Below are 27,406 nucleotides of genomic sequence, written 5' to 3'. Positions count from 1 at the left end.
TTGTTAGATTATTAATCCAGAAACTCAACTAATGCTCTGGGGACCCAGGTTCGAATCCCACCAAGGCAGATGGTGGAATTCGAATTCAATAAAAAATATCTAGAATTAAGAATCTACAGATGACAATGAAATTATTGTTGATTATTGGAAAAACACACCTGGCTCACTAATGTCCTTTTGGGAAGGAAATCTGCCATAATTACCTGGCCTGGCCTGGCCTACACGTGACTCGAGAGCCACAGCAATGGATTGACTCTCAATTGCCCTCAGGCAATTGGGGATGGCCAGCCAGCAATGCCCATGTCCCACAAATGAATAAAAAAAAATCTTTCTATGGACTTTTCAGAGTCCACTGGACAGGTTGTGTCTTTTCTCTACCCACTGCCAGGCCAATGAATGGCTGGCTAGACCATTTCAGAGGTCAGTCAAGAGTCACATGAAGGCCAAACCAAATAAGGACTTCCTTTCCAGAAATATTTTAATGAACTAGATGGTTTTTCCCGTCAATCGGGTAATTTCATGACTACCTGATATTATCTTTTACGTCAGATTTTTAACTCATTGAATTTAAAATCCCAAGCTGCCCGCAATAGGATTGTAATTCAGATCTTCTCCTGAGCATTAGCTAGACCTCTGGGGATTACTCATCTGTTCCTTGATTCACTGCTGGGTATTGGTTTTATATGTAAACTACCCAAACTCCTTGATTAGACTCCAGCCAGTAATTCATCCTGGATATCTGTCGTTCTATAAATAAACCCTCTCGATTAGATTAGCTTGTGATTTACTCCAGGGTTACATCTCCCGGTGGAAATTACTTATTTCTTTCTATCGTAGGTGTGTCTTTCTCCCAGATAATGGAGCTTTCTTTGTGAACTATGTGATAACATCCAGTTTGATTGGCACAGCGATGGAGTTGCTGCGAATCCCAGGGCTTCTTGTGTACACGGCACGACTTGCTTTTGCTAAATCAAAGGCTGAGCAGATACACGTAAAAAAGGTAAAGGCCACAGCAAAAATATTCAAAGGATTCTTTTATGTTAGAAAGACCCAATATATAGTGGATAAACAAGTCAATGCCACCTAATGCTGGAGAGCCTGTGTGTCTCAGTGCCCTGAGGTTAGTGGGAGGGCATTCATACCCTGGTCCCCACATTTCTGGTTCTGAGGTACCTGTCTTTTAATTAGTGATGTTCCAAGGATTGTGAAGATTGAATACTTCGTCATTCATTCTATCCTTCCATCTCTGTCTCTCTAGAATCAAGCCTATGAATATCAGTTTGGTTTGGAGTATGCCTGGACCATGTGCATATTTGCTGTTGTGATGACATACAGTATCACATGTCCGATAATCGTCCCATTTGGTGAGTGTCTCCAATGAACTGGTCAGTGAATAACCAGCAGCATATATTCCAAGTGATGGTAGTAGACATGCCCCTCCAAGGCCAATCATAGAATCACAGAATCTTGACAGTACAGAAGGAGGCCATCAAGCCTGCACCGACAAAAACCCCACCTGGGCCCTATCCCCATAACTCCACATATTTACCCTGCTAACCCCCCCCAACAAGAGACAATTTAGCATGGCCAGTCAACCTAACCCGCACATCTTTGGAGTGTGAGAGAAAACCTGAGCACCTAGAGGAAACCTACACAGACATGGGGAAAACATGCAAACTCCACACAATCACCCAAGGCTGGAATTGATGCTGGGTCCCTGGCGCTGTGAGGCAGCAGTGCTAAACACTGTGCCACCGTGCCTCCCAATGTATAAGCTCTTCCACTTTCTATTTCAACTGCATCCCTATCAGCCCAGTAATCCATTAAAGAACTCCAATAAATTGGTTAAATCTGATATCCCTTTCACAAAACCATGTTGACTCTGCCTGATTGTCAAGAATTTTTCCAAATGCCACGTTACAACATTTTTAATAATGGCTTTTAACATTTTCCTTATAACAGATATTAAGCTAACTAGTTTTCTGCTTTGTCTCCAAAAGACCATAAGAAGTAGGCCATTTGGCCCATCGAGTCTGCTCCCCCATTCAATGAGATTATGACTGATCTGATATTCCTCAACTCCACTTTCCTGCCTTGTCCCCATAACCCTTGGTTCTCTTGCTGATTAAAAATCTGTCTATCTCAGCCTTGAACATACTTAACTACCCAACCTTTACACTCTGTAATGAGGCGGGTAGAATTAGGGACCTTGCGGTGAAGGATCCTCGTGGGGAGAGTGATCATTGTATGGTGGAGTTTCTGGTGCAGATGGAGGAGGACAAAGTGGGTTCCCGGACGCGCGTCCTTTGTTTGAACAGAGGGGAGTACGGTAGGATGAGAGAAGAATTGGCGAATGTGGACTGGGGGAGCGCGTTGGGAGCGCGTTGGAAGGTAGGTCTGCTGAGGAGCAGTGGAGGATCTTTAAGGAGATCTTTCTTGGTGCTCAGCGGAAATTTATTCCGATGGTCAAAAAGGACCGTAGGAGGAGAGATAATAAGCCGTGGATAACGAAGGAGGTGAAGGAAAGTGTTAAATTAAAAGCGGAGGCGTTTAGAGTAGCTAAGAGTAGTGGGCGAGAAGAGGATTGGGAGAGGTTTAAATGTCAACAAAGATTGACAAAGAAATTGATAAAGAAGGGTAGGACAAACTATGAAGCTGGGCTAGCGCTTAATATAAAAAAGGATAGCAAGAGTTTTTATAAATATATAAAAAGGAAGAGGCTGGCTAGGGTGAACGTTGGTCCTTTAGAGGATGAGAAGGGCGACTTAGTGATAGGGGATGGGGATATGGCTGAGGTCTTAAATAACTTTTTTGTTATTCACGGAGGAGGACATGAATAATTTGCCAGGTGTTAGAGATGGAAAGGTGGTAGGACTGGAGGGTCTTAATGACATTACTGTTACTAGAGAGGTGGTGCTCGACAGACTGGAGGGGCTGATTGTGGACAAGTCCCCAGGACCGGATGGAATGCATCCGAGGGTTCTGAAAGAAATGGCGGAGGTGATAGTGGATACCTTGGTGGTTATTTTCCAGACGTCGCTGGATTCCGGGGAAGTGCCGGAAGATTGGAAAACGGCTAATGTTACGCTGTTGTTTAAGAAGGGTGCCAGACAAAAGGCAGGGAATTATAGGCCGGTTAGTTTAACGTCGGTAGTAGGTAAAATGTTAGAATCCGTCATCAAGGAGGAAATAGCGAGGCATCTTGAGAGAAAGTGCTTGATAGAGCAGACGCAGCACGGTTTCGTTAAAGGGAAGTAGTGTCTGACAAATTTACTGGAGTTCTATGAGGATGTGTCTAGGGCGGTGGATAGAGGAGAGCTGGTGGATGTGGTCTTTCTTGATTTTCAGAAGGCGTTTGACAAGGTACCTCACAAGAGGTTATTGCAGAAGGTCAGGGGACATGGAGTTGGGGGTAGGGTGTTAGTGTGGATAGAGGATTGGTTGTCAAATAGGAGGCAGAGAGTGGGGGTCAATGGGTGCTATTCGGATTGGCGGTTGGTGACCAGTGGAGTGCCCCAGGGGTCGGTGCTGGGGTCTCAGCTATTTACCATTTATATAGATGATCTGGAGGAGGGAACCGAGTGTAGGGTGTCGAAATTTGCTGATGACACCAAGATTGGTGGAACAGCAAATTGTGCGGAGGGTGTGGAGAGTCTGCAGAAGGATCTAGATAGGCTGGGCGAATGGGCCAGGAACTGGCAAATGGAATTTAATGTCGGCAAGTGCGAGGTGGTCCACTTTGGTAGGAATAATGGTAGGAAGGACTATTACTTACGGGGCGAAAAACTGCAGCAGGTGACGGTGCAGAGGGACCTCGGGGTCCTTGTGCATGAGTCACAAAAACCCAGCTTGCAGGTGCAGCAGGTGGTCAGGAAGGCGAATGGGATGCTGGCCTTCATAGCGAGGGGGATTGAATATAAAAGTAGGGAGGTCTTGCTGCGGCTGTATAGGGCATTGGTGAGGCCACAGCTGGAGTAGTGTGTGCAGTTTTGGGCGCCGTACTTACGCCAGGATATTTTGGCCTTGGAGGGAGTGCAGAGGAGGTTTACTAGGCTGATGCCGGAGTTGAGGGGGTTGAGCTATGAGGAGAGGCTGAATAAATTAGGCTTGTACTCGTTAGAGTTTAGAAGAATGAGGGGAGATCTCATTGAGTCGTATAAGATGATGAATGGGATGGATAGGATAGAGGTGGAGAGACTCTTCCCGCTCAGAAAGGATAGTAGGACGAGGGGGCACAGCCTCAAGATAAAGGGGGGGCGGTTTAGAATGGAGTTGAGGAAGAACTTTTTCACTCAAAGGGTGGTGAATCTCTGGAATTCTCTGCCTGTTGAAGTGGTGGAGGCTACCTCGCTAAATATTTTTAAGACGTGGGTTGATGGGTTTTTGATAAGAGAGGGGATTAAGGGTTATGGGGAGAGGGCGGGAATGTGGAACTGAGCCACGACAGATCAGCCATGATCTTATTGAATGGCGGGGCAGGCTCGAAGGGCCAGATGGCCTACTCCTGCTCCTATTTCTTATGTTCTCATGTTCTCTGCTGTAAGGGATTCCACAGATTTAGTACTTCTGAGAGAAGAAATCCCGCTTCATCTCTGTCTCTTTCTCTTGTTAAATAAAGGAGTCACATTTTCTATCTTCAATTTAATGGAACCTTCCCTGAATGTTGCCTGGTACGGAAGGACTGAGCTACGAGGAAAGATTGGGCAAGTTGTGGCTGTTCTCCTTATAATTGGCGGAGAATGAGGGGAGGTCTAATAGAGGTGTATAAGATTATGAAGGGTATAGATAAAGTGAACAATGGTAAGCTTTTTCGTAGGTTGGATACAATAATTACGAGGGGCCACGGGCCTAGGGTGAGGGGGGGGGGGCGAGGTATAATTCGGATGTTAGAGGTTTTTCACACAGAGGGTGGTGGGGGCCTGGAATGCACTGCCAAGTAAGGCGGTGGAGGCAGGCACACTAGGGTTGTTTAAGGTTTACTTAGACAGGCACATGAGCAGACTAGAGATGGAGGGATACAGGAGACTTTTCTAAATAAAGATCAAGAGTTTGGGACATCCCTGGGAATCAATTGATTCCTATGGACCTTCCAACATATTTCATGGTTCACTTGCTTTATTTCTGCGCTTCTGGGGATTCCGTAAATGTCTAAGTTTTGCATGTTTATTGATGTCTTTTCTTTTACTTCACAGGTGATTCAGTCCACCTTGTTGACCAACAAGGGGCATACACGCGGTGGGTCGTGCGAGGGCTGCTCTTGGGTGTTGCTTCGAGAGTTGCCTAGTGCTTCACGTCGTTAGTGTACGCTTAAACTGGACCATCTGACGGGAAACACGACAGCTCAGTGTCTATCACTGTTTGCTGTGCAGATACATGGATTTGGCCCGGTGTCTGCAGGAGTTTGCACATTCTCCCTGCGATTGCGTGGGTTTTCTCCGGGTGCTCCGGTTTCCTCCCACATCCCAAAAACGTGCTCTTAGGCTGATTGGTGTAACAAATTGTCCCTAAATTAGTCTTCCCTCAATCTTCCCCAGTAGGTGTAGACAAAGGTCATGGGTAGAGGAGGGCACTCATAATGTTAAAATGGCGGCGCGGGCTCGTTGGACCGAAGGGCCTGTTTCCCAGGCTGTGTTGTTCTTTGTTCTTTGCTCTTTGTATCTCCTTTAAACCTTGCCCCTGTGTGCCGGTGATGCCCCTGGTAATTGACTCGCAATTGACTCTTCCATCCAGAGGAAACCCATGCAGACACGGAGAATGTACTAACTCCACACAGTCACCCAAGGCCAGAATTGAACCCGATCCCTGGCGCTGTGAGGCAGCAGTGCTAACCACTGTGCCATGGTTTTCCAAACCAATGTTAACTGCATTTACCCCATTTTCTACTATTAAAACTTTAATTTCCAAAATCACAAGTTACATTCTGAAAGACATGAACAATGGACTAGATACTCACAACTCTCTCCTCAGTCTATTTCATTCCATCAGCCCATTCCCTCTCACTATCTCTCTCCCTCAATCTCTCACACTTCCCTTTCACTGTCTCCCTTCCCCACACACTCTTGGACTGTGTATACTGCTTTTTGATTATCTCTTATACATTATTGACAGGATTGCTGTACATGTTGCTGAAACACCTGGTGGATCGATATAATATTTACTACGCTTGCCTGCCCACCAAACTGAATTATCGGCTACACTCTGCAGCAATCGGCCAGGTCATCATTGCACCAATCCTCTGCATGTTTTGGCTCCTCTTCTTTTCAGTGCTGAGACTAGGTATGTAAAATCTACCTGAATCACCAGTGCTCAGTGCATTAAACTGCAGACCTGACAAGATTCCCTGCTTCTCACGATCCTGAGCCCAAGTGACCAAGACCAGACCCTTTCCCTGAGCCCAAGTGACCGAGACCAGACCCTTTCCCTGAGCCCAAGTGACCGAGACCAGACCCTTTCCCTGAGCCCAAGTGACCGAGATCAGACCCTTTCCCTGAGCCCAAGTGACCGAGATCAGACCCTTTCCCTGAGCCCAAGTGACCGAGACCAGACCCTTTCCCTGAGCCCAAGTGACCGAGACCAGACCATTCCCTTCCCAACACCAGCTGAATGACACCAGACCCTCTGCTTTATTTTGAAGGAAATAAAGGAGTGTATTAAATTAAAAGCTGATGCGTTTAGAGTGGCTAAAAGTAGTGGGCGAGTAGAAGATTGGGAGAGGTTTAAAAATCAACAAAGATTGACTAAGAAGTTGATAAAGAAAGGAAGGATAGACTATGAAGCTAAACTAGCACTAAATATAAAAAAGGATAGTAAGAGTTTTTATAAATATATAAAGAGGGGGAGGCTGGCTAGAGTGAATGTTGGACCCTTAGAGGATGAGAGGGGGGATTTAGTGGTGGGAGATGAGGAAATGGCTGAGGCCTTGAATAGGTTCTTTGCCTTGGTCTTCACGGAGGAGGACGTGAATAGTTTGCCGGGTATTAAAGATAGAAGGATGGTAGGAGTTGAGGGCCTGAATGCGATCACAGTCACTAGAGAGGTAGTGCTTGATCAACTAGCGGGACTGATGGTGGACAAGTCCCCAGGACCGGATGGAATGCATCCCAGGGTTCTGAAGGAAATGGCAGAGGTGATAGTAGATGCCTTAGTGATTATTTACCAAACTTCGCTGGATTCTGGGGAAGTGCTGGAAGATTGGAAAATGGCTAATGTTACGCTGCTGTTTAAAAAAAGTAGCAGGCAAAAGGCAGGGAATTATAGGCTGGTTAGTTTAACATCTGTTGTTGGAAAAATGCTTGAATCCGCCATCAAAGAAGAAATAGCGAGGCACCTTGAGAAGAATTGTTTGATCAAGCAGACGCAGCACGGATTCGTTAAGGGGAAGTCGTGTCTGACAAATTTATTGAAATTCTATGAGGATGTGACTAGTGCAGTAGACAGAGGGGAACCGGTGGATGTGGTGTTTCTCGATTTTCAAAAGGCGTTTGATAAGGTGCCACACAAAAGGTTGCTTCAGAAGGTTAGGGGGCATGGAGTTGGCGGTAAGGTGTTAGCGTGGATAGAGGATTGGTTGTCTAATAGGAGGCAGAGAGTTGGTATCAATGGGTGCTATTCTGATTGACAGTTGGTGACTAGTGGAGTGCCCCAGGGATCGGTGCTAGGACCTCAACTATCTACCATTTATATAGATGATCTGGAGGAGGGGGCTGAGTGTAGGGTGTCGAAATTTGCTGATGACACAAAGTGGAAAAGCAAATTATGCGGAGGGTGTGGAAAGTCTGCAGAGGGATCTAGATAGACTGAGCGAGTGAGCAAGGACCTGGCAGATGGAGTACAATGTTAGCAAGTGTGAGGTTATCCACTTTGGCAGGAATAACAGTAGGAGGGACTACTATTTAAAGGGCGAAAAGCTGCAGCAGGCGACGGTGCAGAGGGACCTGGGGGTCCTTGTGCATGAGTCGCAAAATCCCAGTCTGCAGGTGCAGCAGGTGATCAAGAAGGCAAATGGGATTCTGGCCTTTATAGCGAGGGGGATAGAATATAAAAGCAGGGAGGTCTTGCTGTAACTGTACAGGGTATTGGTGAGGCTGCAGCTGGAGTACTGTGTGCAGTTTTGGTGGCCACACTTGCGCAAGGATATTTTGGCCTTGGCGGGAGTGCAGAGGAGATTCACTAGGCTGATACCGGACATGAGGGGGTTGGACTATGAAGAGAGGCTGAATAGACTGGGTTTGTACTCATTGGAGTTTAGAAGGATGAGGTGGGATCTTATAGAGACGTATAAGTTAATGAAGGGGATGGATAGGGTAGAGGTAGAGAGATTCTTCCCGCTTAGAAAGGATAGCAGGACTAGAGGGCACAGCCTCAAGATAAGGGGGGGAAACCGTTTAGAACGGAGTTGAGGAGGAACTTCTTCACTCAAAGGGTGGTGAATCTCTGGAATTCTCTGCCTGTTGAAGTGGTGGAGGCTACCTCGCTAAATATATTTAAGACACGGGTAGATAGGTTTTTGATAGGCAAGGGAATTAAGGGTTATGGGGAGAAAGCAGGAAAGTGGAACTGATCCACTTCCGATCAGCCATGATCTTATTGAGTAGCGGGGCAGGCTCGAAGGGCTAGATGGCCTACTCCTGCTCCTATTTCTTATGTTCTTATGACCCGCACCCCGCACCCTGACAATTTTAACCCTGAAAAGAAGCTGGGCTTCGTTACTACTTTTTCTGTTGAAAGTTGACAAGGAATTTGAGCCCCATTTTTGGCATTAATTTGTTTTTACTCCTAGGGCCAGTCCAACCTATCACCCTCTTCACCTTTATCTCTCTGCTACTCTGCATCATCTTTTCACTGTTTGGATTCTGCATCAAAGGACTCCACAAACTCAAACCTCAAAACTACCAGGTAAATGATGTCCATGCAAGAGTGAGGCAAAATCTGATGGTGATAGAAGGACAGTGTGGATTGCAGGAAAGGATATGATGCATGAGGACATGGGACATGAGTGGGGGGAGTGGAGTCAGTTATAAAGGGAGGTGGTCTGTGAAATAAGGATGTGGGGATAGAATGTGTGGGCATGTGGAATATTGTGTACAGTTCTAGGCACCATACCTTATAAAGGATATTCTGACCTTGGATGTTGTCCAGTATGACTTTACCAGAATCCTACTATCAGACTTGTTTAAACATAAATTGTAACATACCTTATATTCTTAACATTCAGAACCAACAGTCGTGAAATGGAAGACAAGAGAGTGATTCATGAAGCAGGTAGATAGACAGCCTTTGGAACTAAGAGGGGAAGGGCCATTATGAAAGAATAGAGGGGAGAAGTGTGAAGTGAGGAAGGAATTTTTGGGGGAGGGGTGCAGTTTGAGTAGAGGAGGAAGTGACATGGGTTGAGGGGAGAAGGTGGGGTGTGAATTGAGTGGGTAGGCATGTAAATGAAGTGTGTGTGTGTTCCATAGGGGAGAGATAGAAGGGGGTACAGATAAAACAAAAAATGAGGATAAGGGAAGAGGTGTGGGAGAGGGAGAGTTCTGGGATGGAAAGAGTGTGGGAGGGGGAGAACTTTTGGAGAGGCAGAGGTGTGGGAGGAGGAAAAGTTGGGGAGAGGGGACAGCTGTGACTGTTACCCAGTCATCATCTCATATTAATTTCACAGTGCAATTAGAGTCGACGTGGAAGATAAACCTTCAGAAAGCATTTGATAGGGTACCAAATTATTGAGCTGGTTAGCCAATTGATGAAGCAATGGGAAACAGGGAGTAGGAATAATGGGTATGTACTCAAATTGGAAGGCAGTAACTCGTGGTATCCATAATTATCTGTGCTGAGGCCTCAACTATTCCTTGTTTGCTGAGGACACAAAAGAAATTGTAGAGGAAGTAGTGTTCCAGATACACAATTACAAAGAGACATTGGCCGGAATTTTACTGCTCTACTTGCAATGGGAATTGGAGGGGATGAAGGGTGGAACATGGAAAGTTCTTTGACCTCAGGCAAGATTTTCTGGTTTCAGGCCATAAAATCCTGCCCACTGATAGTTTTGCCACACATTTAATTCTATCAGATAAATTTCAATGCATTTAAGTGTGAGGTCATTCATTTTAAAGCAATAGGTAAGAGGAAAGCTCAATATATAAATGTGAACGAAGAAGACTGGAGAGATAACGGGATCTGCATTCACAGCTCACTAAAATATAAGGGTCAGGTAAAAAATAATTAAAGAAGCTCTTGAAATATTAGCTGTTTTAAGTAGATAATTAGCATATAAAGCAGAGGGATTTCTGCTGCAGCTGTACAAAAGCCTGGTTAGATCCTACTGGCTCAGTCAGTAGCACCTACTGCCTGTAATTCAGAAATCCCAGATTTCAAGCTGCCTCCAGGAATTGAAGATGGTCGTGGAAGAAGTGTTCCTAATGTGACTTATCAGATTATTAACCATCCGATGAATCTTTCCAATGCTCCACACCATTCTCCAAAAGCATGTGGAATATTGTGTACAGTTCTAGGTACTGTACCTAATAAAGGATATTTTGACCTTCGATGTTGTCCTGTACAACTTTACCAGAATCCTTCTATCAGAGACTTGTTTGAACATAACTTGTAACATACCTTATATCCTTAACATTCAGAACCAGCAGTCGTGAAATGGGATTGCAAGAGAAGGCAAGAGAGTGATTCAAGAAGCAGGTAGATAGACAGCCTTTGGTACAAAGAGCGATGCGTGACAGCTTTATGCTGTACAATTCTACAACCAGGTTTTACTCTGGGCAATTCCGAGCTGTTACTACATTTACCAAACAGGGAGACCTCTGTACTCTGTACCCTGGTTTGTACATATAGCCATCACCCCACTGCCCTCATTAATTAGATCCCAGCTGGTAACTCACTCTGGATCTCTGTTATTCTATAAGTAATCCCCCTGAAAGCTCCCAGGTTGGACTCACTCTAGATATCTGTATTTGATAGATAATCTTTTTGTACCCTGGAATAGATTCCAGCCTGTAACCTGCCGTTTGTCACTTCATCAGTTTCCTGGCTGTAACAATCTCCTTTTTGTCATGGACATTCCCATCCCCATAACAAAGCTCCACTTCTTGAATGGTAGAGGGAGTGCATTCTTAAGATAGTAAATGAGGTGCCAATCAAACAGATTGCTTTACCTTGCATTATGTTGAGCTTCCCTTGAGTGTTATTGGTGCTGCATTCATTCAGGCATGATGTGGGTATGCCGGCGTTGGACTGGCGTAAACACAGTAAAAAGTCTGACAACACCAGGTTTTAGTCCAACCTATTTATTTGATAATATTCTCACTAGCTTTCGAGGGGACAGCCTCTTCGCCAGGTGAATGGAGAGTTCTGGCCTCAGACAGAGCATATAAAGCACAGACAGTTTAGAGATTACTGATTAAAATGCGAATCCTTACACCTAACCTGCTGGTTAGGTGTAAGGATTCGCATTTTAATCAGTAATCTCTAAACTGTCTGTGCTTTATATGCTCTGTCTGAGGCCAGAACTCTCCATTCACCTGACGAAGAGGCTGTCCCCTCGAAAGCTAGTGAGAATATTATCAAATAAATAGGTTGGACTAAAACCTGGTGTTGTCAGACTTTTTACTTCATTCAGGCAAGCAGAGAGCATTCCATTGCATTCCTGACTTGAGCTTTTGTGGATGAAGGACAGGATTTGGGAAGTCTGTAGGCAAGTTACTCACTGCAGAATTCTTAGCCTTTGACCTGCTCTTGTAGCCACAGTATTTCTATAGTTGGACCAGTTCAATTTCTGGTCAATGAGAAGCCCCAGAATATTGATATTGGGGAGGATCAGTGTCAAGAAGCAATGGTTGGATTTTCACTTGTTGGAGATGGTCATTGCTTAGGACCTTGTGGTGTGAATGCTACCTGCAACATATAAGTCTGCATATGAGCACATACTTGGAATTAGCAGTCCAAGTTTTGTTGATATGGATACAGGCTGCTTCAGTGGATGAGGAGTTGCAAATATGCAATCATAAGACCATAAGGTCTATCGAATCTGCACCACCATTCGATCATGGCCAGTAAGTTTCACAACCCCATTCTCCCACCTTTCCCCCACAACCTTTGACCCCCTTACCAAGAATATTCTCAATTCTGACCTTTTGGTGGAAGGGAGGTCATTGATGAAGCAGTTGAAGATGGTTGGGCCTAGGACAGTAACCCTGAGGAATCCTGATGCGATGTCACGGAACTGAGAGATGATTGTCCTGTAACGACCACAACCATCTTGCATTGTGCTAGTATGACTCCAGTTAATGGAGAGATTGCACCACTTCCCGTTGACTTCAATTTAGCTAGGATTCTTAGAACATAGAACCTAGAACATTACAGCGCAGTACAGGCCCTTCAGCCCTCGATATTGCGCCGACCAGTGGAACCAATCTAATGACCTTCTAACCTAAACTATTCCAATGTTATCCATATGCCTATCCACTGACCATTTGAACGCCCTTAAAGTTGGCGAGTCCACAACTGCTGCAGGCAGGGCATTCCACGTCCTTACTACCCTCTGAGTAAAGAACCTACCTCTGACATCCGTCCTATAACTACCACCCCTTAATTTAAAGCTATGTCCCCTCGTGTTAGCCATCACCATCCGAGGAAAAAGGCTCTCACTGTCCACCCTATCTAACCCTCTGATGATCTTGTATGCCTCAATTAGGTCACCTCTCAACCTTCTTCTTTCTAACAAAAATAACCTCAAGTCCCTCAGCCTTTCCTCATAAGACCTTCCCACTATACCAGGCAACATCCTGGTAAATCTCCTCTGCACCCTTTCCAATGCCTCCACATCTTTCTTATAATGCGGCGACCAGAACTGTACGCAATACTCCAAGTGCGGCCACACCAGAGTTTTGTACAGTTGTAACATGACCTCACGGCTCCGAAATTCAATCCCTCTACCAATAAAAGCTAACACACCGTTCGCCTTCTTAACAACCTTATCAACCTGGGTGCCAACTTTCAGGGAGCTATGCACATGTACCCTAAGATCTCTCTGCTCGTCAACACTACTAAGAGTCCTTCCATTAGCCCTGTCTTCTGTACTGCTGTTATTCTTACCAAAGTGAATCACCTCACACTTTTCCGTATTAAACTCCATCTGCCACCTCTCGGCCCAGCTCTGCAGCTTATCTATGTCCCTCTGCAAACTGTAACATCCATCCTCACTGTCTACAACTCCTCCGACTGATGTCATCAGCAAATTTACTAACCCATCCTTCTACACCCTCATCCAGGTCATTTATAAAAATGACAAACAGTAGTGGCCCCAAAACAGATCCTTGAGGTACACCACTTGTAACTGAACTCCAGGTTGAATATTTCCCTTCAACCACCACCCTCTGTCTTCTATCAGCTAGCCAATTCCTGATCCAAACTGCTAAATCACCCTCAATCCCACGCATCTGCATTTTCTGCAGTAGCCTACCATGGGGAACCTTATCAAATGCTTTGCTAAAATCCAAATACACCACGTCAACTGCCTTACCCGTATCCACCTCTTTGGTCACCTTTTCAAAAAACTCAATAAGGTTTGTGAGGCACGACCTACCCTTCACAAAACCGTGCTGACTATCCCTAATCAATTTATTTCTCTCTAGATGATTATAAATCCTATCCCTTATAATTCTTTCCAAAACTTTGCCCACAACAGAAGTAAGGCTCACCGGTCTATAATTCCCAGGATGGTCTCTACTCCCCTTCTTGAACAAGGGGACAACATTTGTTATCCTCCAGTCTTCCGGCACTATATCTGTAGCCAATGACGACATGAAGATCAAAGCCAAAGGCTCTGCCATCTCCTCCCTAGCCTCCCAGAGAATCCTAGGATAAATCCCATCCGGCTCAGGGGACTTATCTATTTTCATATTGCTAACACCTCCTCCATATGTACCTCAATCCCACTTAGTCTAAAAGCCTGTATCTCAGTATTTTCCTCGACAACATTGACTTTTTCCTGCGTGAATACTGACGAAAAATACTCATTCAGTGCCTCTCCTATCTCTTCAGGCTCCATGCACAACTTCCCACTGCTGTCCCTGACTGGCCCTAATCTTGCCCTAACCAATCTTTTATTCTTGACATACCTGTAGAAAGCTTTAGGGTTCTCCTTGATCCTATCCGCCAAAGTCTTCTCATGTACTCTTCTAGCTCTTCTTAACTCTCTCTTTAGCTCCTTCCTGGCTAATTTGTAACTCTCCAGTGCCCTAACTGAGCCTTCACGTCTCATCTCTACATAAGCCTCCTTCTTCCTCTTCACCAGAGATTCAACTTCCTTAGTACACCACGGTTCCCTCGCTCGACCACTTCCTCCCTGCCTGACAGGTATATATTTATCAAGGACTCGCAGGAGCTGCTCCTTGAAGAAGCTCCACATTTCAGATGTTCCCAGCCCCTGCAATTGCCTACTCCATCCTATGTATCCTAAATCTCGCCTAATAGCCTCATAATTACCTTTCCCCCAGCTATAACTTCTGCCCTTCGGTATATACCTATCCGTTTCCATCACTAAGGTAAACGTAACTGAATTGTGGTCACTATCATCAAAGTGCTCACCTACCTCCAAGTCTAACACCTGGCCTGGTTCATTACCCAGTACCAAATCCAATGTAGCTTCACCTCTTGTTGGCCTATCTACATACTGTGTCAGGAAACCTTCCTGCACACATTGGACAAAAACTGACCCCTCTAACGTACTTGAACTATAGCTGTCCCAATCGATATTTGTAAAGTTAAAGCCCCCATAACAGGCATGTGGATTTGTCAGGCATGGTGGATTTGGCAGATCTAGGGAACCGTGGTGCACTAAAAGAGTTGAGTCGATGGTTAAAAAGAAAAAGGAGGCTTATGTTCGGATGAGATTGGAGGGCTCAGATAGTGCACTAGAAAGCTTTAGATTGGCTAGGAGGGAGTTGAAGAGTGAGTTGAGAAGGGCTAAAAGAGGACATGAGAAGACTTTGGCTGATAGGATTAAGGAGAATCCTAAGGCGTTCTATAGGTATGTCAAGAACAGAAGGTTGGTCAGGGCAAGATTAGGGCCAGTTACAGACAGCAGGGGGAAGTTGTGTGTGGAACCGGAGGAGATTGGAGAAGTATTGAACCAATATTTCTCTTCGGTGTTCACGCAGGGGGACATGAATATAGCTGAGGAGGACATTGGGTTGCAGGGGTGTAAAATAGACAGTATTACGGTTGAAAAAAGGGATGTGCTGGAAATTCTTGAGGGGCTGAAAATAGATAAGTCCCCTGGTCCGGATGGGATCTACCCTAGGATTCTCTGGGAGGCTAGAGAGGTGATTGCAGAGCCTCTGGCTCAGATCTTCAGGTCGTCATTGGTCTCTGGTGTAGTCCCGGAGGATTGGAGGATAGCGAATGTTGTCCCATTGTTTAAGAAGGGGAACAGAGACTTTGCCGGGAATTATAGACCGGTGAGTCTTACTTCTGTTGTGGGCAAGGTTTTAGAAAAAATTATTAGGGATAGGATTTATAGTTATTTGGAGTGTAATGAATTGATTAGAAATAGTCAGCATGGTTTTGTAGCGGGTAGGTCATGCCTTACTAACCTTATTGAGTTTTTTGAGAAGGTGACCAAAGAGGTGGATGGGGGCAAGGCAGTTGACGTGGTATACATGGATTTTAGTAAGGCGTTCGATAAGGTTCACCATGGTAGGCTTCTGCAGAAAATGCAGATGTATGGGATTGTGGGTAATCTAGGAAGTTGGATCAGGAATTGGCTATCAGATAGGAGACAGAGGGTGGTGGTGGATGGTAAATATTCATCATGGAGTACAGTTACGAGTGGTGTGCCTCAGGGATCTGTTTTGGGGCCACTGTTGTTTGTAATTTTTATTAATGATCTGGATGAGGGTATAGTTGGGTGGATTAGTAAATTTGCTGATGACACCAAAGTTGGAGGTGTGGTAGATTGTGAGGAAGGGTGTCATAGTCTGCAGGGAGACTTAGATAGGTTGCAGAGCTGGGCCGAGAGGTGGCGGATGGAATTTAATGCGGAGAAGTGTGAGGTAATTCACTTTGGTAGGAGCAACAGATGTGTCGAGTATAGGGCTAACGGGAGGACTTTGAATAGTGTGGATGAACAGAGGGATCTAGGTGTGTGTGTACATAGATCCCTGAAAGTTGGGAATCAAGTAGATAAGGTTGTTAAGAAGGCGTACGGTGTCTTGGCGTTTATTGGTAGGGGGATTGAATTTAGGAGTCGCAGTGTAATGTTGCAACTGTACACTACTCTAGTGCGGCCGCACTTGGAGTACTGTGTGCAGTTCTGGTCCCCGCATTACAAGAAGGATGTGGAGGCGTTGGAGAGGGTGCAGAGGAGGTTTACTAGGATGTTGCCTGGTATGGTGGGGAGGTCCTATGAGGAGAGACTGAGGGATTTAGGGTTGTTTTCGTTGGAAAGAAGGCGGCTAAGAGGGGATCTTATTGAAACATATAAGATGATTAGAGGTTTAGATAGGGTGGATAGTGATAGCCTTTTTCCTCGGATGGAGAAAGCTAGCACGAGGGGGCATGGCTTTAAATTAAGGGGGGGTAGCTACAGGACAGATGTCAGGGGTAGGTTCTTTACCCAGCGGGTGGTGAGGGATTGGAATGCCCTGCCTGCTGCAGTTGTAAATGCGTCTAGTTTGGGGGCGTTTAAGAGATCTCTGGATAGGTTTATGGACGAAAAGGGATTGGTATAGGCTAGTGGGTCATTGTTTTTGTAACTGGTCGGCGCAACATCGTGGGCCGAAGGGCCTGTTCTGCGCTGTAATGTTCTATGTTCTATGTTCTATAACAACTACCCTGTTACTTTCACTCCTATCCAGGATCATCTTTGCAATCCTTTCCTCTACATCTCTGGAACTTTTTGGAGGCCTATAGAAAACTCCCAACAGGGTGATCTCTCCTTTCCTGTTTCTAATCTCAGCCCATACTACCTCAATAGACAGGTCCATATCAAACGTCCTTTCTGCCACCGTGATACTGTCCTTGACTAACAATGCCACGCCTCCCCCTCTTCTACCACCTTCTCTGCTCTGACTTGGTGCCACATCCAGTCAAACGCTCCCTTAGATATCAAAGACAATCACTGCCATCTTGAGTTCAGCTCTTTTGTTCACATTTGGATTAAGGTTGAAATGAAGTTTGGAACTGAGTGGCACTGAAAACCCAGAGTGCCAGTCGCTGAATAAAATAGGGGGTTGGTTTAACTCAGCTGGCTAGTTAATTATGCACAGCATGGGTTCAATTCCAGGACTGGCTTTGCTTTCTCAACCTTGCCCCTGATCTAAGGTGTTGTGATTCTCAATTTAATTTACCACCGGTCAGCTCTTCCCCTGAAAGGATCCACGGTCATCTGGGATGATGGCGACTTGACAGCTGCTGAATAAATTGATAGCACTGTTCTCAATGCCTTCCATTACTTTGCTAATGATCGAGTGTGGACTGATGTGATGGTAATTGTCCAGGTTGAATTTGTTCTTTTTTTTGTGGATATACCTGCACAATTTTCCATTTTTTAAATTTCATTTTTCCATGGGATGTGGGCATCACTGGTAAGACCAGCATTTGTTGCCCAACTTTAATTGTCCTTGAACTGATTGCTTGCCACACCATTTCAAAAGTCCACTAAGAATCAACCAGATTGCTGTGGGTCTGGAATCACATTAGGCCACACAAGGTAACGGCAGCAGATTTCCCTTCCCTACAATCAGCAATAGCTTTTGATTTCAGTTTTATTAATTGGATTTATATTCCAGGAGCTGCTGTGTTGGGAACCCTTATCCCCAAATCATTAACCTGGTCTTCCATCCAGTGACATTTCCATTCACCACCATCTTCCACCAGATTGCTAGGTAGTTGCTGGTTTTGTAGCTGTACTGGAACAGCTTGATTAGGAGTGTAGCTAGTTGTAGAGCATCGGTTGTCGGTATGGCAAGGTGGCACAGTGATTAGTACTGTTGCCTCACAACACCAGGGACCTGGGTTCAATTCCAGTCTCGGGTGACTGTGTGGAGTTTGCACACTCTCCTCATGTCTGTGTGGGTTTCCTCAGTGTTCTCCAGTTTCCTCCCAGAATCAAAAAAATGTGCAGGTTAGGTTGATTGGCCGTGTTAAATTGCCCGTTAGTTGTTGGGAGGTGCTAGTGAGAGTCAATACTGGGTATCATAGGAATAGGGCCTGGGTGGGATTGTGGTCAGTGCAGACTCAATGGGCCAAATGGCCTCCTTCTGTACTATAGGATTCTGTTCCATAAAACTATTGCCAGAATGTTGTTAGACCCCATCACCTTCAGCCGTTTCCTGGTATGAGGAAACAGTGGTTAGCACTGCTGCCTCAGAGCGCCAGGGACCCGGGTTCAGTTCCCGGCTTGGGTCACTGTCTGTGTGGAGTTTGCACGTTCTCCACGTGTTTCCGTGGGTTTCCTCCGGGTACTCCAGTTTCTTCCCACAATCCAAAGATGTGCGAGTTAGGTTGATTGGCCATGATAAATTGACCCTATTGTCAGAGGATTAGCAAGGTAAATATGTGGGGTTACAGGAATAAAGCCTGGGTGGGATTGTGGTTGTTGCAGACTTGATGGGATGAATGACCTCAAAGAACAAAGAAAATTACAGCACAGGAACAGGCCCTTCAGCCCTCCAAGCCTGCACTGACCATAATTCCCGACTTGACTAAAACTTTCTACTCTTCTGGGGGTCCTATCCCTCTATTCCAATCCTATTCATGTATTTGGGACTCTTTTCCCTGGAGAGACGAAGGTTGAGAGGCGACCTGATAGAAGTTTACAAAATGTTGAGAGGAATAGATAGAGTGGATTCTCAGAGGCTATTTCCCCGGGTTGAAATGGTCGCTACGAGAGGACACAGATTTAAGGTGCGGGGAGGGAGGTTCAGAAGTGATGTTAGGGGTAAGTTTTTCACTCAGAGGGTGGTGAGTGAATGGAATCGGCTGCCGTCAGTGGTGGTGGAGGCGAACTCGCTGGGGTCTTTTAAAAGACTTCTGGATGAGTATATGGGGTTTAATGAGATTGAGGGTTATAGATAGGTCTGTAGGTTGGTAGGTGATGATGTGATCGGCGCAACTTGTGGGCCGAAGGGCCTGTTTGTGCTGTAGTGTTCTATGTTCTATGTTCTATGTTCTATTTGTCCAGATGCCCCTTAAAACTCATTATCTTATCTGCTTCCACTACCTCCTCCAGCAACGAATTCCAGGCACCTACCATTCTCTGTGTAAAACACTTGCCTTGTACATCTCCTTTAGATCTTGCCCCTCGCACCTTAAACCTATGCCCCTAGTCTTACACCCTGGGAAAAACTTTTGTCTATCCACTAACTTCATGCCCCTCCTAATCTTATAGACGTCTATCAGGTTGCCCCTCAATCTCTTTCATTCCAGTGAGAACAAGTTCCTTCAACCTCTCCTCATAGCTAATGCCCTCCATGCTGGGCAATATCCTGGTAAATCTCTTCTGTAATCTCTCCAAAACCTCTATATCTGGTAGTGTGGTGACCAGAATTAAACAAGTACAGCCTAACTGAGGTTTACATAAAGCTGCAACATGACTTGCCAATTTTTAAACTCAGTTCCCCGGCTGATGAAGGCAAGCATGCCGTATGGCTTCTTGACCACTTTCTCCTCCTGCGTTGCCACTTTGTGACCTGTACACCCAGATCTCTCTGCCTATCAATACTCTTAAGGGTTCTGCCATTTACTATATATTTATTAGACCTTCCAAAATGCATTACCTCACATTTATCCGGATTAAACTCCATCTGCCATCTCTCCGCCCAAGCCTCCAACTGATCTATATCCTGCTGTATCCTGTGATGGTCCTCATCACTATCCACAAATCCACCAACCTTTGTGTCATCCGTAAACTTGCTAATCATACCAGTTCCATTTTCTTCCAGATCATTTATATATATATTACAAACAGCAAAAGTCCCAGCACTGATCCCTGAGGAACATCACTTGTCACAGCCCTCCATTCAGAAACACACTCTTCCACTGCTACCCTCTGTCTTCTCTGACCGAGTCACTTTTGTATCCACTTCGCTAGCTCGACTTCACCTTCTGCACCAATTTACCACTAGGGACCTTGTCAAAAGCCTTACTGAAGTCCATGTAGACAACATCCACTGCCCTACCCTCACCAATCATCTTTGTCACTTCCTCGAAAAACTCAGTCGTCACTGAGATATGACTTCCCATCACAAAATCATGTTGCCTCTTGCTAATACATGCACTTATTTCCAAGTGGGAATAAATCCTGTCACTCTTACACTAGAGTTTCTATGATTCACTTGATCTTTAAGCCAGAAGATGGTTGCAAAGCTTTGTCTTTTATACTGATGTTCTGATCTCCCTTATCATTGAGGATGTATTTCTGACACCACCCCTCCAGTTAGTTGTTTAATTGTCCACCACCATTTATAACTTTACTCAGGGGGTAGTAAGGGCGTGGAATGCCCTGCCTGCAGCAGTTGTGGACTCGCCAACTTTAAGAGCGTTCGGATGGTCAGTGGATAGGCATATGGATAACATTGGAATAGTTTAGGTTAGAGGGTCATTAGATTTGTTCCACTGGTCGTCACAACATCGAGGGCCGAAGGGCCTGTACTGCGCTGTAATGTTCTGTGTTCTATAACTGGATGTGGCAAGACTGCAGACCTTAGATCTGATCTGTTGGTTGTGGAATCACATCTCTGTCTATTGCTTGCTGTTTCCCCTGTGTGGCAGACATCCAATACTGCTATGTTTTGCCTTGCACCATGAAATGATGTGTTATTTAATCCTCCTGACTTCCACCTCAGTACAGAGCTTCTCTTTTGTTATTAACACCTCCCTGCCTATCATTTGCTGAAAATCTATTGCATTGCTAACTGCTCCCAGTTCTGATGAAAGGTCACACAGAACTGAAACATTAACTCTTCCCTTTTCCACTGATGCTTTCAGACCTGCCGCACATTTTCAGCATTTTCTGTTTTTATTTTTATCTCTTCTAGTCCTCACACATCGGCTCACACTCTGTTTCCCCACCCTCCATTGGAGATTTTTGCGTTTAGGTTCTTCCTAAACTCCCCTTTTATAACTACGTGACAGTTCCTGTGAATCCACCTTTGATACATGCTCAATTTCTGCTCCCACCTCAATTTGTTATTGATTCATAAAGCTGCCTCCTGTGTTCTAAGCATTCTGTCAGCCCCTTGTGTTCATGCTGGCTCTCTGCAAGTGCAACTCACCCAGACTCACTGACCTGCCTTTTCCCCCAGCACTGTAATGTTCCTTCAAATCTGATGGTGTAAATTTGATTCTCACCTCTTACCTTCTGTTCTCAGATGGCGGAGCAGGAATCAGATGGTGTGTTTACAGATGGAGAACGGAGTAGTGTGTCGTCAACACCAAATTCCAATGTAAGTTATGAACAGGAAGGAGACAGGGCAGGAAATATAACAACTTCAGTGGAGCTCAGGTCAACTCTGCGCTATCCTGGTATTTCTATCACATTCTCTTGTATTTAAATGTTGTGAATTTGGGATTACACAGAATAAGTTTCAAACACACTTATTTTCAGTTGCTACTGGACACAAAGCAGTGGCATTTGGTCAACATTAAACTGGTTCTTGAACTATCCAATGTAGTTGAGAGGTTTCTGGGCAGAAACCAAACCAAATCAATAAATGGATTCAATGGCCAATGTCTGATGGTGAAAGTCACTACCACTTAACACGACACAGATTGTTCAATTGCTCATGTCAAAAGTTGCTGGAAGATGGAAACCACTCTCAATCCTCACCCTTCCATTGCTGATTCTGCCTGTCTGCCATGCAGTGGTCATTATTTAATTCCCTTTATTCTGGTAAGGTCCCAGTGGATTGGAATATTGTAAATTTCACCTTTCAATTCAAGAAAGGAAGAAGACAGAGAGCAGGAAACTATAATCCAGTTATGTCTGTCAGTGGGAAATAGCTTCAATCCATTATTAAGGAGGTAATAGCAGGACATTTAGCAAATCATAATCCAATCAGGGAATGTCAACATGGTTTTATGAAAGGGAAATCTAGATTGGCAACTTAATCAGAGATTTCAAGGAAGTGACAAGCAGTGTTAATAAAGGATAGCTGGTAGATATGGTATAAAAGGCATTCGATAAGATACATCATTAAAGGTTACTGGACAAGAACTAATGGAGTTGGGGCTGTTATATTAACTTGGATACTGGAATTGGTTAGCTAACTAGAAGTACAGAATCAGATTAAATGGATTGGTAAACTGTAACTACTGGATTACTGCTGTGGCCTCAACTGTTTGCAATCTATATCAATGACCTGGATGAACACAAGAAATAGAAACAGGAATGGTCACCAGGCCCTTCAAGCCTGCCCACCATTCAATCGGATCATGGCTGATCTCGCTACCCTTAACTCCTTTTAAACAAAGGAGACCCTGTTTGTTAGCTACTTGGATTTCCAGAAGGTCTTTGGTGAGATGCCGCACAGGAATCTGCTGACTAAGATAAGAGGTGATGGTGTTAGAGGCAAGGTACTAGCATGGATAGAAGATTGGCTGACTGGTAAAGAAGGCAGATGTGAGTCCTTTTCAGGATGGCAGCTGATGACTAGTGGAGTTCCACAGGGGTCAGTGTTGGGACCACAACTTTTCACTCTATACATCAATGATCTAAATGAAAAAAGAATAAGAGACCTTTGCTGTTTATAATGTACATAAATCATTTGGAGGAAAATGTATCTGGTTTGATTAGCAAGTTTGCGGATGACACAAAGGGCTTGCACTTTGGAAGGACAAACCAAGGTAGAACATACAAGGTAAATGGTAGGACACTGAAGAGTGTAGCAGAACAGAGGGATCTGGGAATACAGAAACATAATTCCTTAAAAGTGGCATCATAGGTAGATAGGATTGGCCTTTATAAATCAGAGTGTTGAGTATAAGAGTTGGAATGTTATGGTGAGGTTGTATAAGACATTGGTGTGGCCGAATTTAGAGCATTGTGTGCAGTTTTGGTCACCTAATTATGGGAAGGATATTAATAAGGTTGAAAGAGTGCAGAGGTTTACAAGGATGTTGCCGGGACTTGAGAAACTGAGTTTCAGAGAGAGGTTGAATAGGTTAGGACTTTATTCCCTGGAATGTAGAAGAATGAGGGGAGATTTGATAGAGGTGTATCAGATTTTGATGGGTATAGATAGAGTGAATGCAAGCAGGCTTTTTCCACTGAGGCGAGGGGAGAAATAAACTAGAGAACATGGGTTAAGGATGATGGGGGAAAAGTTTAAAGGGAATATTAGGGGGGTTCTTCACACAGAGAGTGGTGGGAGTGTGGAATGAGCTGCCGGATGAAGTGGTAAACGCGGGCTCACTTTTAACATTTAAGAAAATCTTGGACAGGTACATGGATGAGAGGGTGTGGAGGGATATGGTTCAGGTGTAGGTCAGTGGGACTAGACAGAAAAATGGTTTGGTACAGCCAAGAAAGGCCAAAAGGCCTGTTTCTGTGCTGTAGCGTTCTATGATTCTAAAGGCTGGTGGATTTGCGGATAGTGACGAGGACCATCAGAGGATATAGCAGCATGTCGATCAGTTGGAGACTTGGGCGGAGAGATGACAGATGAAGTTTAATCTGGACAAACGTGAGGTAATGCATTTTGGAAGGTCTAATACTGAAAGGAAATATACAGTAAATGGTAAAACCCTTAAGAGTATTGATAGGCAGAGGGATCGGGGTATACAGGTACGTAGATCACTGGAAGTGGTAATGCAGGTGGAGAAGATCAAAAGTTGCGGGGAAAATGCGGGGAATGGGGATGAGTTTGACTGGGGCGGTACACCTGTCACACCGTAATGCAGGTCTCCTAAGGTGAGCTCAGGGAGGACGGAAACCTCCCGTGGAGCAGAAGGGCAAAAGCTCGCTTGATCTTGATTTTCAGTACGAATACGGACCGCGAAAGCGGGGCCTCACGATCCTTCTGACCTTTTGGGTTTGAAGCAGGCCGTGATCGATTGGCAAAACAGACTTGATGGGCCGAATGGCCCAATTCTGTTCCTATATCTTATGGTCTTCCCTGTGTTATTTTTTCATTGTCCTCTATTCCTTGATCCATTCTCTTTAAATACTTCTAATGATCCAGCCTCTACCATCCTTTGGAGCAAAAATTTCTAGAGATACACCACTTCTGTGAGAGGAAATTTCTACGTACCTCAGCTATCTTGGTGCTATGTCTCCTTGTTCAAGAACATAGGACATTACAGCACAGTACAGGCCCTTCGGCCCTCGATGTTGTGCTGACCTGTGAAACCAATCTAAAGCCCATCTAACCTACACTATTCCAATATCATCCATACGTTTATCCAATGACCATTTAAATGCCCTTAATGTTGGCGAATCCACTACTGTTGCAGGCAGGGCATTCCACACCCTTACTACTCTCTGAGTAAAGAACCTACCTCTGACATCTGTCCTATATCTATCACCGCTTAAAGCTATGTCCCCTCATGCTACGTCCCCTCACCTCCATCTGAGGAAAAAGGCTCTCTCTGTCCACCCTATCTAATACCCTGATCATCTTGTATGCCTCTATTAAGTCACCTCTTAACCTTCTCTCTAACAAAAACAGTCTCAAGTCCGTCAGCCTTTCCTCATAAGACATCCATAAAACATCCTGGTAAACCTCCTCTGCACCCTTTCCAATGCTTCCACATCTTTCTTATAATGCGGCGACCAGAACTGTATGCAATACTCCAAGTGCGGCCGCACCAGAGTTTTGTACAGTTGCAAAATGACCTCATGCCTCCGAAACTCAATCTCTCTGCCAATAAAAGCTAACACACCGTACGCCTTAACAATCCTATCAACCTGGGTGCCAACTTTCAGGGATCTATGCATGTGGAAAATGAGATCTCTCTGCTCATCCACACTACCAAGTATCTTACCATTAGCCCAGTACTCTGTATTCCTGTTACTCCTTCCCAAATGAATCACCTCACACTTTTCCACATTAAACTCCATTTGCCACCTCTCAGCCCAGCTCTGCAGCTTATCTATGTCCCTCTGTAACCTGCAACATCCACAACTGTCCACAACTCCACCGACTTTGGTGTCATCCGCAAATTTACTAACCCATCTTTCTACACCCTCATCCAGGTCATTTATAAAAATGACAAACAGCAGTGGCCCCAAAACAGATCCTTGAGGTACACCACTTGTAACTGAACTCCAGGATGAACATTTCCCATCAACCACCACCCTCTGTCTTCTATCAGCTAGCCAATGCCTTATCCAAACCACTAAATCACCACAATCCCGTGCCTCCGTATTTTCTGCAATAACTTACCATGGGGAACCTTTACTGAAATCCATATACACCACGTCAACTGCTTTACCCTCATCCACCTCTTTGGTCACCTTCTCAAAGAATTCAGTAAGGTTTGTGAGGCATGACCTGCCCTTCACAAAACCATGTTGAATATCCCTGGTCAATTTATTTCTCTCTAGATGATTATAAATCCTGTCTCTTATAATCCTTTCCAAAACTTTGTCTACAACAAAAGTAAGGCTCACTGGATTATAATTACCGGAGTTGTTTCTACTCCCCGTCTTGAACAAAGGGACAACATTTGCTATCTTCCAGACCTCTGGCACTATTCCTGTAGCCACTAATAAGAACATAAGAACATAAGAAATAGGAGCAGGAGTAGGCCATCCAGCCCTTCGAGCCTGCCCCACCATTCAATAAGATCATGGCTGATCTGTCGTGGCTCAGTTCCACTTTCCGGCCCTCTCCCCATAATGACATAAAGATCAAAGCCAAAGGCTCGGCAATCTCCTCCCTAGCTTTCCAGAGAATCCTAGGATAAATTCCATCCGGCCCAGGGGACTTATCTATTTTCACACTCCAGAATTGCTAACACCGCCTCCTTATGTACCTTAATCCCATCTAGTCTAATAGCCTGTATCTCAGTATTCTCCTTGACAACATTGCCTTTTTCCTGTGTGAATACTGACGAAAAATATTCATTTTGTGCCTCTCCTATCTCTTTGCACTCCACGCACAACTTCCCACTACTATCCTTGACTGGCCCTAATCTTACCCTAGTCATTCTTTTATTCCTGACATACCTACAGAAAGCTTTAGGGTTTTCCTTGATCCTACCTTCCAAAGACTTCTCATGTCCCCTCCTGCCTCTTCTTAGCTCTCTCTTCAGGCCCTTCCTAGCTAACTTGTAACTCTCAAGTGCCCTAACTGAGTCTTCACGTCTCATCTTAACATGAGTCTCCTTCTTCCTCTTCACAAGAGATTCTTTACTAAACCACGGTTCCCTCGCTCAACCACTTCCTGCCTGCCTGACAGGTACATACTCATCAAGGACACGCAGTAGCTGCTCCTTGAACAAGCTCCACATTTCGATGTGCTCATCCCTTGCAGTTTCCTTTCATATCCTATGCATCCTAAATCTCACCTAATCGCATCATAATTTCCTTTCCCCCAGCTAAACTCTTGCCCTGTGGTATATACCTATCCCTTTCCATTGCTAATGTAAATATAACTGAATTGTGGTCACTATCTCCAAAGTGCTCACCTACTTCCAAATCTGACACCTGGTCTGGTTCATTACCCAATACCAAATCCAATGTGGCCTCGCCTCTTGTTGGCCTATCTACATACTGTGTCAGGAAACTCTCCTGCATACATTGGGCAAAAACTGACCCCTCTAACGTGCTTGAGCTATAACTTTACAAATATTGACTGGAAAGTAACAACTACCCTGTTACTTTTGCTCCTATCCAGAATCATCTTTGCAATCCTTTCCTCTACATCTCTGGAACTTTTCAGAGGCCTATAGAAAACTCCCAACAGGGTGACCTCTCCTTTTCTGTATCTAACCTCAGCCCATACAACCTCAGTAGACAAGTTTCATCAAACGTCTTTTCTGCCACCATAATACTATCCTTGACTAACAATATCACATCTCCCCCTCTTTTACCACCTTCCCAGATCTTACTGAAGCATCAAAACCCTGGAACCTGCAACAACCATTTCTGTCCCTGTTCTATCCATGTCTCTGAAATGGCCACAACATCAAAATCCCAGGTACTAACCCATGCTGCAACTTCATAGAATCATAGAAACCCTACAGTGCAGAAAGAGGCAATTTGGCCCATCGAGCCTGCACCGACCACAATCCCACCCAGGCCCTACCCCATATCGCTACATATTTACTCACTAATCCCTCTAACCTATGCGTCTCAGGACACTAAGGGGCAATTTTAGCACGGCCAATTAACCTGACCCACACATCTTTGGACTGTGGGAGGAAACCTGAGCACCCGGAGGAAACACGTGCAGAC

The 27,406-nt window shown here is 44.9% G+C and overlaps 1 protein-coding gene across 3 annotated transcripts in view; it reads left to right on the top strand.

Annotated features, from left to right (window-relative positions):
- Positions 1-27,406, top strand: part of tmem63c (transmembrane protein 63C) — a 217,116-nt gene that overhangs the window by 182,445 nt on the left and 7,265 nt on the right. For all 3 annotated transcript variants that reach the window (XM_080202134.1, XM_080202132.1, XM_080202133.1), the window contains 5 exons: positions 838-1,000; positions 1,259-1,364; positions 6,109-6,276; positions 8,780-8,895; positions 21,378-21,452. In XM_080202134.1, the coding sequence (XP_080058260.1) occupies positions 838-1,000; positions 1,259-1,364; positions 6,109-6,276; positions 8,780-8,895; positions 21,378-21,452 (628 nt within the window). The remainder of the gene's footprint in view (positions 1-837; positions 1,001-1,258; positions 1,365-6,108; positions 6,277-8,779; positions 8,896-21,377; positions 21,453-27,406) is intronic.

The sequence above is a fragment of the Carcharhinus amblyrhynchos genome, chromosome 14, assembly GCF_965287045.1.
Source record: "Carcharhinus amblyrhynchos chromosome 14, sCarAmb.v2.hapA, whole genome shotgun sequence".
Lineage (NCBI taxonomy): Eukaryota > Metazoa > Chordata > Chondrichthyes > Carcharhiniformes > Carcharhinidae > Carcharhinus > Carcharhinus amblyrhynchos.
Note: the sequence above shows the minus strand (reverse complement) of the source record. Positions and strands in the feature narration are given on the sequence as shown.